Here is a 12,436-nt window from a genome sequence, read left to right as displayed (position 1 = left end):
GACTATGGATAAATGGTCTGCTAAAATACTGGAAGCATTACAGTCCAGACCGGTGATTCAGGCCCCGGGCTCTATCCAATCCTTGACCCCTGGTCCCCCTCAATTGGAACAGCAAAGTGCCCCTGGGGTATCCCATAGGTCCCAGGGTGAGGTCTCTGACACGGACCGCAGTCCCAGGCCGACCAAGCGGGGTCGCTGGGAAATTCCCTCCACCTCATCACACTGTTCAGGGTCCCAGCAGGGGGACTCTCTGGAGGATGAAGCGGAGGTATCAGATCAGGATTCTGATCCTGAAGCCGCTCTCAACCTAGATACGCCTGAAGGTGACGCAGTAGTGAATGACCTTATAGCGACCATCAATCAGGTGTTGGATATTTCTCCCCCAGCTCCTACAATTGAGGAGTCTGCTTCTCAGGAGAAATTCCGTTTCAGGTTTCCAAAGCGTACATTAAATATGTTTCTGGATCACTCTGACTTCAGAGAGGCAATCCAGAAAAACCGAGACTGTCCAGACAAGCGTTTTTCCAAGCGTCTTAAGGACACACGTTATCCCTTCCCCCCCGAGGTTGTCAAGGGCTGGACTCAGTGTCCCAAGGTGGATCCTCCAATCTCCAGACTGGCGGCTAGATCCATAGTTGCAGTGGAAGATGGGGCTTCACTCAAAGATGCCACTGACAGACAGATGGAACTATGGTTGAAATCCATCTATGAAGCTATAGGCGCGTCTTTTGCCCCAGCATTCGCTGCCGTATGGGCACTCCAAGCTATCTCAGCTTGTCAGGCGCAGATTAATGCAGTAACACGTACATCTGCCCCGCAAGTGGTGTCCTTAACCAATCAGGCGTCGGCGTTTGCGTCCTACGCCATTAATGCTATCCTGGACTCTGCGAGCCGTACGGCGGTGGCATCCGCCAACTCGGTGGTACTCCGCAGGGCCATGTGGCTACGTGAATGGAAGGCAGACTCTGCTTCCAAAAAGTTCTTAACCGGTTTGCCATTGGCTGGCGACCGCTTGTTTGGTGAGCGATTGGATGAAATCATTAAACAATCCAAGGGAAAGGATTCATCCTTACCCCAGTCCAAACCAAACAGACCTCAACCACGGAAGGTACAATCGAGGTTTCGGTCCTTTCGGACCGCGGGAAGGTCTCAATTTTCCTCGTCCAAAAGGCCTCAGAAAGATCAGAGGAACTCCGATGCATGGCGGTCTAAGTCACGTCCTAAGAAGACCGCCGGAGGAACCGCTCCCAAAGCGGCCTCCGCATGACTTTCGGCCTCCTCAAACCGCATCCTCGGTCGGTGGCAGGCTCTCCCGCTTTTGCGACGCCTGGCTGCCACAAGTAAAAGACCGATGGGTGAGAAACATTCTATCTCACGGTTACAGGATAGAGTTCAGCTCTCGTCCTCCGACTCGTTTCTTCAGAACATCTCCACCCCCCGACAGAGCCGAGGCTCTTATGCAGGCGGTGGGCACCCTGAAGGAGGAAGGAGTGGTGATCCCGGTTCCTCTTCAGCAACGGGGTCACGGTTTTTACTCCAACTTGTTCGTGGTGCCAAAAAAGGACGGATCCTTCCGTCCCGTTCTGGACCTAAAGCTGCTCAACAAGCATGTGAAAACCAGGCGGTTCCGGATGGAATCGCTCCGCTCCGTCATCGCCTCAATGTCCCAAGGAGATTTCCTGGCATCAATAGACATCAAAGATGCTTATCTCCACGTACCGATTGCACCAGAGCATCAGCGCTTCCTGCGCTTCGCCATAGGGGACGAACACCTTCAGTTCGTGGCACTACCTTTTGGCCTGGCAACAGCCCCACGGGTCTTCACCAAGGTCATGGCAACAGTGGTGGCAATCCTACACTCTCAGGGACACTCGGTGATCCCTTACTTAGACGATCTACTTGTCAAGGCACCCTCTCAAGGGGCATGCCAACACAGCCTGAACATTGCTCTGGAAACTCTCCAGAGTTTCGGGTGGATCATCAATTTTCCAAAGTCAAATCTGACACCGGCCCAATCACTGACATATCTTGGCATGGAGTTTCATACTCTCTCAGCAATAGTGAAGCTTCCGCTGAACAAACAGCGCTCACTACAGACAGGGGTGCAATCTCTCCTTCATGGTCAGTCACACCCCCTTAGGCGCCTCATGCACTTCCTAGGGAAGATGGTGGCAGCAATGGAGGCAGTTCCTTTTGCGCAGTTTCATCTGCGCCCACTTCAATGGGACATTCTCCGCAAATGGGACAGGAAGTCGACGTCCCTCGACAGGAACGTCTCCCTTTCTCGGGCAGCCAAAGCTTCCCTTCAGTGGTGGCTTCTTCCCACTTCTCTGTCGGAGGGGAAATCCTTCCTGCCCCCATCCTGGGCTGTGGTCACGACGGACGCGAGCCTGTCAGGGTGGGGAGCGGTCTTTCTCCACCACAGGGCTCAGGGGACTTGGACTCAGACAGAGTCCTCCCTTCAGATCAATGTTCTGGAGATAAGGGCAGTGTATCTTGCCCTAAAAGCGTTCCAGCCGTGGCTGAAAGGCAAACAGATCCGAATTCAGTCGGACAACTCCACACCGGTGGCATACATCAACCACCAAGGCGGGACACGCAGTCGGCAAGCCTTCCAGGAGGTTCGGCGGATTCTGCTGTGGGTGGAAGCCACAGCCTCGACCATATCCGCAGTTCACATCCCGGGCGTAGAAAACTGGGAAGCAGACTTTCTCAGTCGCCAGGGCATGGATGCAGGGGAATGGTCCCTTCACCCGGACGTGTTTCAGGAGATCTGTTGCCGCTGGGGCATGCCGGATGTCGACCTAATGGCGTCCCGGCACAACAACAAGGTCCCGACGTTCATGGCACGGTCTCAAGATCACAGAGCTCTGGCGGCAGACGCCTTAGTTCAGGATTGGTCGCAGTTTCAACTCCCTTATGTGTTTCCTCCTCTGGCACTGTTGCCCAGAGTGTTACGCAAGATCAGGGCCGACTGCCGCCGTGCCATCCTCGTCGCTCCAGACTGGCCGAGGAGGTCGTGGTACCCGGATCTGTGGCATCTCACGGTCGGCCAACCGTGGGTACTACCAGACCGACCAGACTTGCTGTCTCAAGGGCCGTTTTTCCATCTGAATTCTGCGGCCCTGAACCTGACTGTGTGGCCATTGAGTCCTGGATCCTAGCGTCTTCAGGATTATCTCAAGAGGTCATTGCCACCATGAGACAGGCTAGGAAACCAACGTCCGCCAAGATCTACCACAGGACGTGGAAAATATTCCTGTCGTGGTGCTCTGCTCAGGGTGTTTCTCCCTGGCCGTTTACCTTGCCCACTTTTCTGTCCTTCCTTCAATCCGGATTAGAAAAGGGTTTGTCACTAGGCTCCCTTAAGGGACAAGTCTCTGCGCTCTGTCTTTTTTCAGAAGCGCCTAGCCAGACTTCCACAGGTTCGCACGTTCCTGCAGGGGGTTTGTCACATCGTACCTCCTTACAAGCGTCCGTTAGAACCCTGGGATCTGAACAGGGTGCTGATGGTTCTTCAGAAACCACCGTTCGAGCCAATGAGGGATATCTCTCTCTCACGCCTTTCGCAGAAAGTGGTTTTCCTAGTAGCAGTCACTTCGCTTCGGAGAGTGTCTGAGCTAGCAGCGCTGTCATGCAAAGCCCCCTTCCTGGTGTTTCACCAGGACAAGGTGGTGCTGCGTCCGGTTCCGGAATTTCTCCCTAAGGTGGTATCCCCCTTTCATCTCAATCAGGATATCTCCTTACCCTCTTTTTGTCCTCATCCAGTTCACCAATGTGAAAAGGATTTGCACTTGTTAGATCTGGTGAGAGCACTCAGATTCTACGTTTCTCGTACGGCGCCCCTGCGCCGCTCGGATGCACTCTTTGTCCTTGTCGCTGGCCAGCGTAAAGGGACACAAGCTTCCAAGTCAACCCTGGCTCGGTGGATCAAGGAACCAATTCTTGAGGCTTATCGTTCCTCCGGGCTTCCGGTTCCCTCAGGGCTGAAGGCCCATTCTACCAGGGCCGTGGGAGCGTCCTGGGCTTTGCGGCACCAGGCTACGGCTCAGCAGGTGTGTCAGGCAGCTACCTGGTCGAGCCTGCACACTTTCACGAAACACTATCAGGTGCATACCTATGCTTTGGCAGATGCCAGCCTAGGTAGGCGAGTCCTTCAGGCGGCGGTTGCCCACCTGTAGGACGGAGCCGGTTACGGCTCTATTATGAGGTATTATTTACCCACCCAGGGACTGCTTTTGGACGTCCCAATTGTCTGGGTCTCCCAATGGAGCGACAAAGAAGGGAATTTTGTTTACTTACCGTAAATTCCTTTTCTTCTAGCTCCAATTGGGAGACCCAGCACCCGCCCCTGTTTTTTGTGTACACATGTTGTTCATGTTGAATGGTTTCAGTTCTCCGATATTCCTTCGGATTGAAGTTACTTTAAACCAATTATAATTTTTTCCTCCTTCTTGCTTTTGCACCAAAACTGAGGAGCCCGTGAGCACGGGGGGTGTATAGGCAGAAGGGGAGGGGCTTTACACTTTTAGTGTAATACTTTGTGTGGCCTCCGGAGGCATAGCTATACACCCCAATTGTCTGGGTCTCCCAATTGGAGCTAGAAGAAAAGGAATTTACGGTAAGTAAACAAAATTCCCTTCTTCCTCATTTAGTTGTTTCCATCTATCTGGAAATTCAAGCTATTCATCTCTTCAGTTAGGTCATGTGTCCCCTGTTGACACCCCTCCACCACCACCTGAAAATTACATGCCTTTATGTCGTCGTTATGGGGTCACCATCTCCGTTTCCAAAAGTTCCTCTGTGATGAAATTGTATACACAGTACCACTCCAGTTCTTCACAGGGAAGGCAGGAGAAAAACTCCTATTACAGTCACTGATGATGACTGCACAGCTCCTGTCACAAGGTTATAATGTAGTAGTATATTACAGATTACAGTCATTCTTACGTCTGCATTTACTGTTTCTGCAGAGAGACCATTTATGGTAAAATGTGGGACCTCACTTCTGATTTCTCACGGGGAGACACCGCATATACCAAACTCGCCCTGGACCGTCATACAGACACCACTTACTTTCAGGAGCCTTGTGGGTAAGATGATTTTGCTTGCAAATTATTGTAGCACTATTGTATAGGAATGGATCACCTGCCCCTGATTAATTTTAAGACCATAGGTCCCAATCCTCTGTGTGAATGGAGCGATAGTACATTTGTGTGACCATCGCTCCATTCACTTCAGTGGGTTTCACATATATGGCATCCGCTCCCATAGACATGTAGTGGTGCAGCAATCACAATTGTGCACACATATTGCAGTCATGTCAGGGATTTCTAGGGCCCTTGGTCTTGGAATTAGTGGGAGCCCCTTCAGTCCCTCATTCCCCCAGTAATCATACATGATTTTTCCCATTTTAAAGTTGTTTTTAATTTATTTATTACCTTCCCGTCCTATGTCGGATGCCTTTTATATACTGAGGCGTAAGAGCTGAACCCGTACCATACCTGGCAATGTCGGCTGTGTTATACACCAGCATCTGTATGCAACAGCAGCAACTTGAGCCAGGCTCTGATTGCTGCTATTAACTATTTATGAAAGTAGCATTTAAGATGCACAATCCCATGGGAAGGAAGGGGGGGAAGGAAGGGGGGAGGGGGGATTTCAGAATATATAGAACAAATACAATACAGTCGCAAGTTCAAGGCCACCTGGGGCACTACGGTACTATATAATAAAGATATATAGATATAGTGTGTGTGTGTGTAATATATTATATTATATTATACACACATTATTATATTATTATTATTGAAACATTGAAAATACACATTTGGTATCCCTGCATCCATTGAGGTCCAATTTATGAAAATATAATATAGTAAAAACTCTGAAACTCCCTTCCTCCCCAAAAAAAAAAAAAATTGATAGCCATTATAATTTCATATTTAGTCAAAGATGGCATCAATAAAAGCATCCGCTCACCCCATAAAAAAATAAAACTCCACACAGCTCCATTGACGGAAAATCTCTGATATTTGGGACACAAAGCATTGTGTTCTTTTACATTATTATCATGCATTTTGGTTCATTTTTTCCTTTCTGATTTTTGGAGACCTGTTATATCACTATGCTGTTCTGTTATTAATCCATGCATTAACTGTTGCAGGATGCAGCTTTTTCATTGCCTGCGGCACGAAGGCACCGGGGGGCGCACTCTCCTGGTGGACGGCTTCTTCAGTGCCGAGCAGGTGCGGCAACATCACCCCGAAGAGTTTGAGATCCTCAGTAACATCCCCCTGAAGCACGAGTACATTGAAAACGTGGGAGGAACTCACAATCACATGGTGGGGATCGGTCCGATATTAAATGTTTATCCGTGGAATAAGGAGCTTTACATGATGAGGTGAGTGGCTCCGTACTTACGCTCCAGCCACACGCTGCGGCACACCAGACCACTGCTCTTGGCTAGTCCATGGCTCCTCCATACTTGTAGCTTGTCAGAGTCAGAAAAGTGACAGTAAAATATCTCCGCTCTGATGTGTTTTTATTTTTATTTATACAGTTCACGACCACCACATACCACATTCAAGCCAAGGCATACATTAGTTCCTATTGTACGTGCAATTTTAAATGTTTTGTTTATTTTTTTTAATTTTTGCCCATTTTTTTTCTTGCTAATTTTTATATCTTTGCTGGGGTTTTTTTGCCTTTAATCAGATGAAAATGTAAAGGCAAAAAAGGCTTTTTTTTTTTTTTTTTTTTTCCCCTCCCTTCCTGTAAGAATTATTCTTGTATATCGAGCATGAATATCGTTGTGTTTTTTTTTTTTTTTAGGGGGGCGAGGATGGGTACTATTTAGAGGCTTTCAAGCTGATAGCGGCATTCTTTTAAATATATATAATATATAATATATATATATATATATATATATAATATATATATATATATATATATATCTATATATATAATTGCCTTATTCTGTCTGTCTGTCTGTCTGTCTGTCTGTCTGTCATGCTCCGAAATTGTGTCCTTACGGTGACACAAAGCTGATTGGCCGCTGGGCTCGCCATGGCCCCGCCCCCCCACACGGATTGGCCTCTCGCCCCGGCTCTCTGCAGGCCCCGCCCCCCTCACGCAATGCACGCTCGCTCTCCCCCAACTGACACGGAGGCCCGATTCCCAGGTGAGTACACACACACATCAGATCACACTCACTCTCACACACACCTCACACATCACATCCACACACTCACAACATCCTGGGATATCGCTTGCTTCTACACCGGCTCCGTCAGGATCCCGGCAGCGCCAGACATAACCTTGCGATGCTGGGATCTTCACGGAGGCCGTGAAAGCTGGTAACCATTATACACATCGGGTAACTAAGGTCCCTTAGTTACCCGATGTGTATCATAGTTACCAGTGTACACCGGCTCACACTCACTCTCACACACACCTCACACACACATCACATCGCATCCACACATCAAGGTCCTGCAGCTGCGGAAAATACAGACACATAACAGCACACACACACACACAAATCAGATCACACTCACTCACACACACACACATCACATCGCATCCACACATCAAGGTCCTGCAGCGGCGGAAAATACAGACACATAACAGCACACACACACATAACAGCACACACATAACAGCACACACATAACAGCACACACATAACAGCACACACACACACACACAAATCAGATCACACTCACTCACACACACACATCACATCGCATCCACATACTCACAACATCCTGGGATATCGCTTGCTTCTCGGCCTCGATACTGTGCTGTTGTGATCTTCCAGGACCTGCCGGAGGATCACATGGCCAGAGGCATGTGATATCCCCGGATGTTGTGAGTATAAGCGCGTATGTGCGATATCGTCAGTGTCTGTGTGTGTGAGTGGATGCGATCGGTGTGTGTGAGTGGATGCGATCGGGTGTGTGTGAGTGGATGCGATCGGGTGTGTGTGAGTGGATGCGATCGGGTGTGTGTGAGTGGATGCGATCGGGTGTGTGTGAGTGGATGCGATCGGGTGTGTGTGAGTGGATGCGATCGGGTGTGTGTGAGTGGATGCGATCGGGTGTGTGTGAGTGGATGCGATCGGGTGTGTGTGAGTGGATGCGATCGGGTGTGTGTGAGTGGATGCGATCTGGTGTGTGAGTGTCGGCAGAGGAGCACGGCGTGCTGGAGGAGGCTGGGAGCAGAGAGGCTGATCATGGGGAAGGCTGGGAGGAGAGAGGCTGATGCTGGGGGAGGCTGGGAGGGGGAGGCTGGGACGAGGGAGGCTGATGCTGGTGGAGGCTGATGCTTGGGGAGGCTGATGCTGGGGGAGGCTGGAAGGAGAGAGGCTAATGCTGGTGGAGGCTGATGCTTGGGGAGGCTGATGCTGGGGGAGACTGGGAGGGGAAGGCTGATGCTGAGGGAGGCTGGGAGGAAGGAGGCTGGGAGGAGAGAGGCTGATCCTGGGGAAGGCTGGGAACGGGAGGCTGATGCTGAGGGAGGCTGGAAGGAGAGAGGCTGATGCTGGGGGAGGCTGGAAGGAGAGAGGCTGATGCTGGTGGAGGCTGATGCTTGGGGAGGCTGATGCTGGGGGAGACTGGGAGCGGAAGGCTGATGCTGAGGGAGGCTGGGAGAGGGAGGCTGGGAGGAAGGAGGCTGGGAGGAGAGAGGCTGATCCTGGGGAAGGCTGGGAAGGGGAGGCTGATGCTGGGGGAGGCTGGAAGGAGAGAGGCTGGAAGGAGAGAGGCTGATGCTGGTGGAGGCTGATGCATGGGGAGGCTGATGCTGGGGGAGACTGGGAGCAGAAGGCTGATGCTGAGGGAGGCTGGGAGGAAGGAGGCTGGGAGGAAGGAGGCTGGGAGGAGAGAGGCTGATCCTGGGGAAGGCTGGGAAGGGGAGGCTGATGCTGAGGGAAGCTGGAAGGAGAGAGGCTGATGCTGGGGGAGGCTGGAAGGAGAGAGGCTGAGGCTGGGAGGAGAGAGGCTGATGCTGGGGAAGGCTGATGCTGAGGGAGGCTGGGAGGGGAAAGCTGATGCTGGGGAAGGCTGGGAGGACGGAGGCTGGGAGGAGAGAGGCTGATCCTGGGGAAGGCTGGGAGAGGGAGGCTGATGCTGGAGGAGGCTGGAAGGAGAGAGGCTGATGCTGGCGGAGGCTGATGCTGGGGAGGCTGGGAGAGGGAGGCTGATGCTGAGGGAGGCTGGGAGGAGGGAGGCTGGGAGAGGTAGGCTGAGAGAAGAGAGGCTGATGCACACACACACAACACACACACACACACACACACACACGCGCGCGCACTGCACAACACGCCACACACACACACACACACACACTGGGAACCACAAACAACTGCCCTACACAGACACCCACACACACAGACAACGCTGCACACACACAACACCCAACACACAAACACCGCGGCACACACAAATATACGCACATACCGCACAACACACACATTGCACAAAACATACCTCCCCCCAAAACACACCACACACACACAAACCGCGCAACACACACACAACGCTACAGACACACAGCGCTCCACAAACAACACAACACACGCAACACACATACAACACCGCTCTCACCCCCCGTCACACCCAGACAACACCCAGAACATGTACAGCGCCTACACAAACACTTGGTAACTACAGACAACAACATCTCTCTCTATATATATATATATATATATATATATATATATAACAAAAATCATACATGAACTACACAATACGTAAATTCTAGAATACCCGATGCGTAGAATCGGGCCACCTTCTAGTATATATATATATATATATATATATATATATATATATATATATATATATATATATATATATAATATATATATATATATATATATTAAATCTCTCTCTCTATTTGTTTTTAGAAATGTTTCCCCTGCCCAAACAAGTTAAAAAAAGCATTTTATGACTTTATCGGGGTAACAATATTTTGAAGGAAAAACTGAAAGAGAAAAAAACCTAAAAATTATATATCTCCCCATCTAATATATAGTATATATATTTTTTTTTTTTTTTCTAATCTATATTATCTAAATATATATCCCCCTATCTAGAATATATATATATATATATATGCAACTGTATATATAATATATACATATATAAATGTGTATATATAAATTTATCTATATATATATATCTATATATATAATTGCCTTATTCTGTCTGTCTGTCATGCTCCAAAATTGTGTCACGGTGACATTGTGTCACGGTGACATGTCCTTACGGTGACACAAAGCTGATTGGCCGCTGGGTTCGCCATGGCCCCGGCTGCGCCCCCCACACGGATTGGCCAGCCGCTCGCCCAGGCTCTGCCCCCCCCCCCCCACAGATTGGCCTCTCGCCCCGGCACCCTGCAGGCATTGGCAACTCGCCCACGCCACGCCCCGCCCCCCCCTCACGCAATAGACGTTAGCTCTCGCCCCCCCCCCCCCCCCCCCCCCCCCCGCATTGCCCGAACTGACACGGTCACGGAGCCACGAATCCCAGGTGAGTACTGTACTCCCCCCCCCCCCTTTCCCCCCTCCCCAACGGGAGCCCACATCAGCGTACGCCGCCGCCGTATGCTGGTGTGGGCTCCCGTGCGAGCGGGGGACGTGATGCGCTGGTAACCATGCTTGCATAGTTACCAGCAAATCAAGGTCCTGCAGCGGCGGGAGTTCCACACGCACAAACATAACAGCACACACACACGCATACACACACACATCAGATCGCACTCACTCTCACAATCACCTCACACACACCTCACACACACCTCACACACACATCGCATCCACACACTCACAGCATCCGGCGATATCGCTTGCTTCTCGGCCTCGATACTGTGCTGTGAGCTTCCAGGACCTGCCGGAGGATCACATGGCCAGAAGCATGTGGTATCTCCGAATGTTGTGACTGTGAGCGCGTATGTGCGATATCGTCAGTGTCTGTGTGTGTGAGTGTATGCGATCGGGTGTGTGTGAGTGTATGCGATCGGGTGTGTGTGAGTGGATGCGATCGGGTGTGTGAGTGTCGGCAGAGGAGCACGGCGTGCTGGAGGAGGCTGGGAGCAGAGAGGCTGATCATGGGGAAGGCTGGGAGGGGGAGGCTGATGCTGGGGGAGACTGGGAGGGGAAGGCTGATGCTGGGGGAGGCTGGGAGGAAGGAGGCTGGGAGGAGAGAGGCTGATCCTGGGGAAGGCTGGGAAGGGGAGGCTGATGCTGAGGGAGGCTGGAAGGAGAGAGGCTGATGCTGGGGGAGGCTGAAAGGAGAGAGGCTGAGGCTGGGAGGAGAGAGGCTGATGCTGTGGAAGGCTGATGCTGAGGGAGGCTTGGAGGGGAAAGCTGATGCTGGGGAAGGCTGGGAGGACGGAGGCTGGGAGGAGAGAGGCTGATCCTGGGGAAGGCTGGGAGAGGGAGGCTGATGCTGGGGGAGGCTGGAAGGAGAGAGGCTGATGCTGGGGGAGGCTGGAAGAAGAGAGGCTGATGCTGGGGGAGGCTGATGCTGGGGGAGGCTGATGCTGGGGGAGGCTGGGAGGAGAGAGGCTGATGCTGGGGAAGGCTGGGAGGAGAGAGGCTGATGCTGGGGACAGAGAGGAGAGGCTGATGCTGGGAGGAGAGAGGCTGATGCTGGAGGAGAGAGGCTGATGCTGGGATGAGAGAGGCTGATGCTGGGAGGAGAGAGGCTGATGCTGGGGGAGGCTGGGACGAGGGAGGCTGATGCTGGTGGAGGCTGATGCTGGTGGAGGCTGATGCTTGGGGAGGCTGATGCTGGGGGAGGCTGGAAGGAGAGAGGCTGATGCTGGTGGAGGCTGATGCTTGGGGAGGCTGATGCTGGGGGAGACTGGGAGGGGAAGGCTGATGCTGAGGGAGGCTGGGAGGGGGAGGCTGGGAGGAAGGAGACTGGGAGGAGAGAGGCTGATCCTGGGGAAGGCTGGGAACGGGAGGCTGATGCTGAGGGAGGCTGGAAGGAGAGAGGCTGATGCTGGGGGAGGCTGGAAGGAGAGAGGCTGATGCTGGTGGAGGCTGATGCTTGGGGAGGCTGATGCTGGGGGAGACTGGGAGTGGAAGGCTGATGCTGAGGGAGGCTGGGAGGGGGAGGCTGGGAGGAAGGAGGCTGGGAGGAGAGAGGCTGATCCTGGGGAAGGCTGGGAAAGGGAGGCTGATGCTGAGGGAGACTGGAAGGAGAGAGGCTGATGCTGGGGGAGGCTGGAAGGAGAGAGGCTGAGGCTGGGAGGAGAGAGGCTGATGCTGGGGAAGGCTGATGCTGAGGGAGGCTGGGAGGGGAAAGCTGATGCTGGGGAAGGCTGGGAGGACGGAGGCTGGGAGGAGAGAGGCTGATCCTGGGGAAGGCTGGGAGAGGGAGGCTGATGCTGGAGGAGGCTGGAAGGAGAGAGGCTGATGCTGGCG

At 52.1% G+C, this 12,436-nt stretch overlaps 1 protein-coding gene across 3 annotated transcripts in view; it reads left to right on the top strand.

The window, feature by feature from the left end:
* TMLHE (trimethyllysine hydroxylase, epsilon) overlaps positions 1-12,436 on the top strand; it is a 79,649-nt gene that overhangs the window by 47,270 nt on the left and 19,943 nt on the right. For all 3 annotated transcript variants that reach the window (XM_075322631.1, XM_075322633.1, XM_075322632.1), the window contains 2 exons: positions 4,974-5,093; positions 6,167-6,403. In XM_075322631.1, the coding sequence (XP_075178746.1) occupies positions 4,974-5,093; positions 6,167-6,403 (357 nt within the window). The remainder of the gene's footprint in view (positions 1-4,973; positions 5,094-6,166; positions 6,404-12,436) is intronic.

Source organism: Anomaloglossus baeobatrachus, chromosome 9 (assembly GCF_048569485.1).
Source record: "Anomaloglossus baeobatrachus isolate aAnoBae1 chromosome 9, aAnoBae1.hap1, whole genome shotgun sequence".
Taxonomy (NCBI): domain Eukaryota; kingdom Metazoa; phylum Chordata; class Amphibia; order Anura; family Aromobatidae; genus Anomaloglossus; species Anomaloglossus baeobatrachus.
This window is presented reverse-complemented; position numbering and strand designations above follow the sequence as displayed.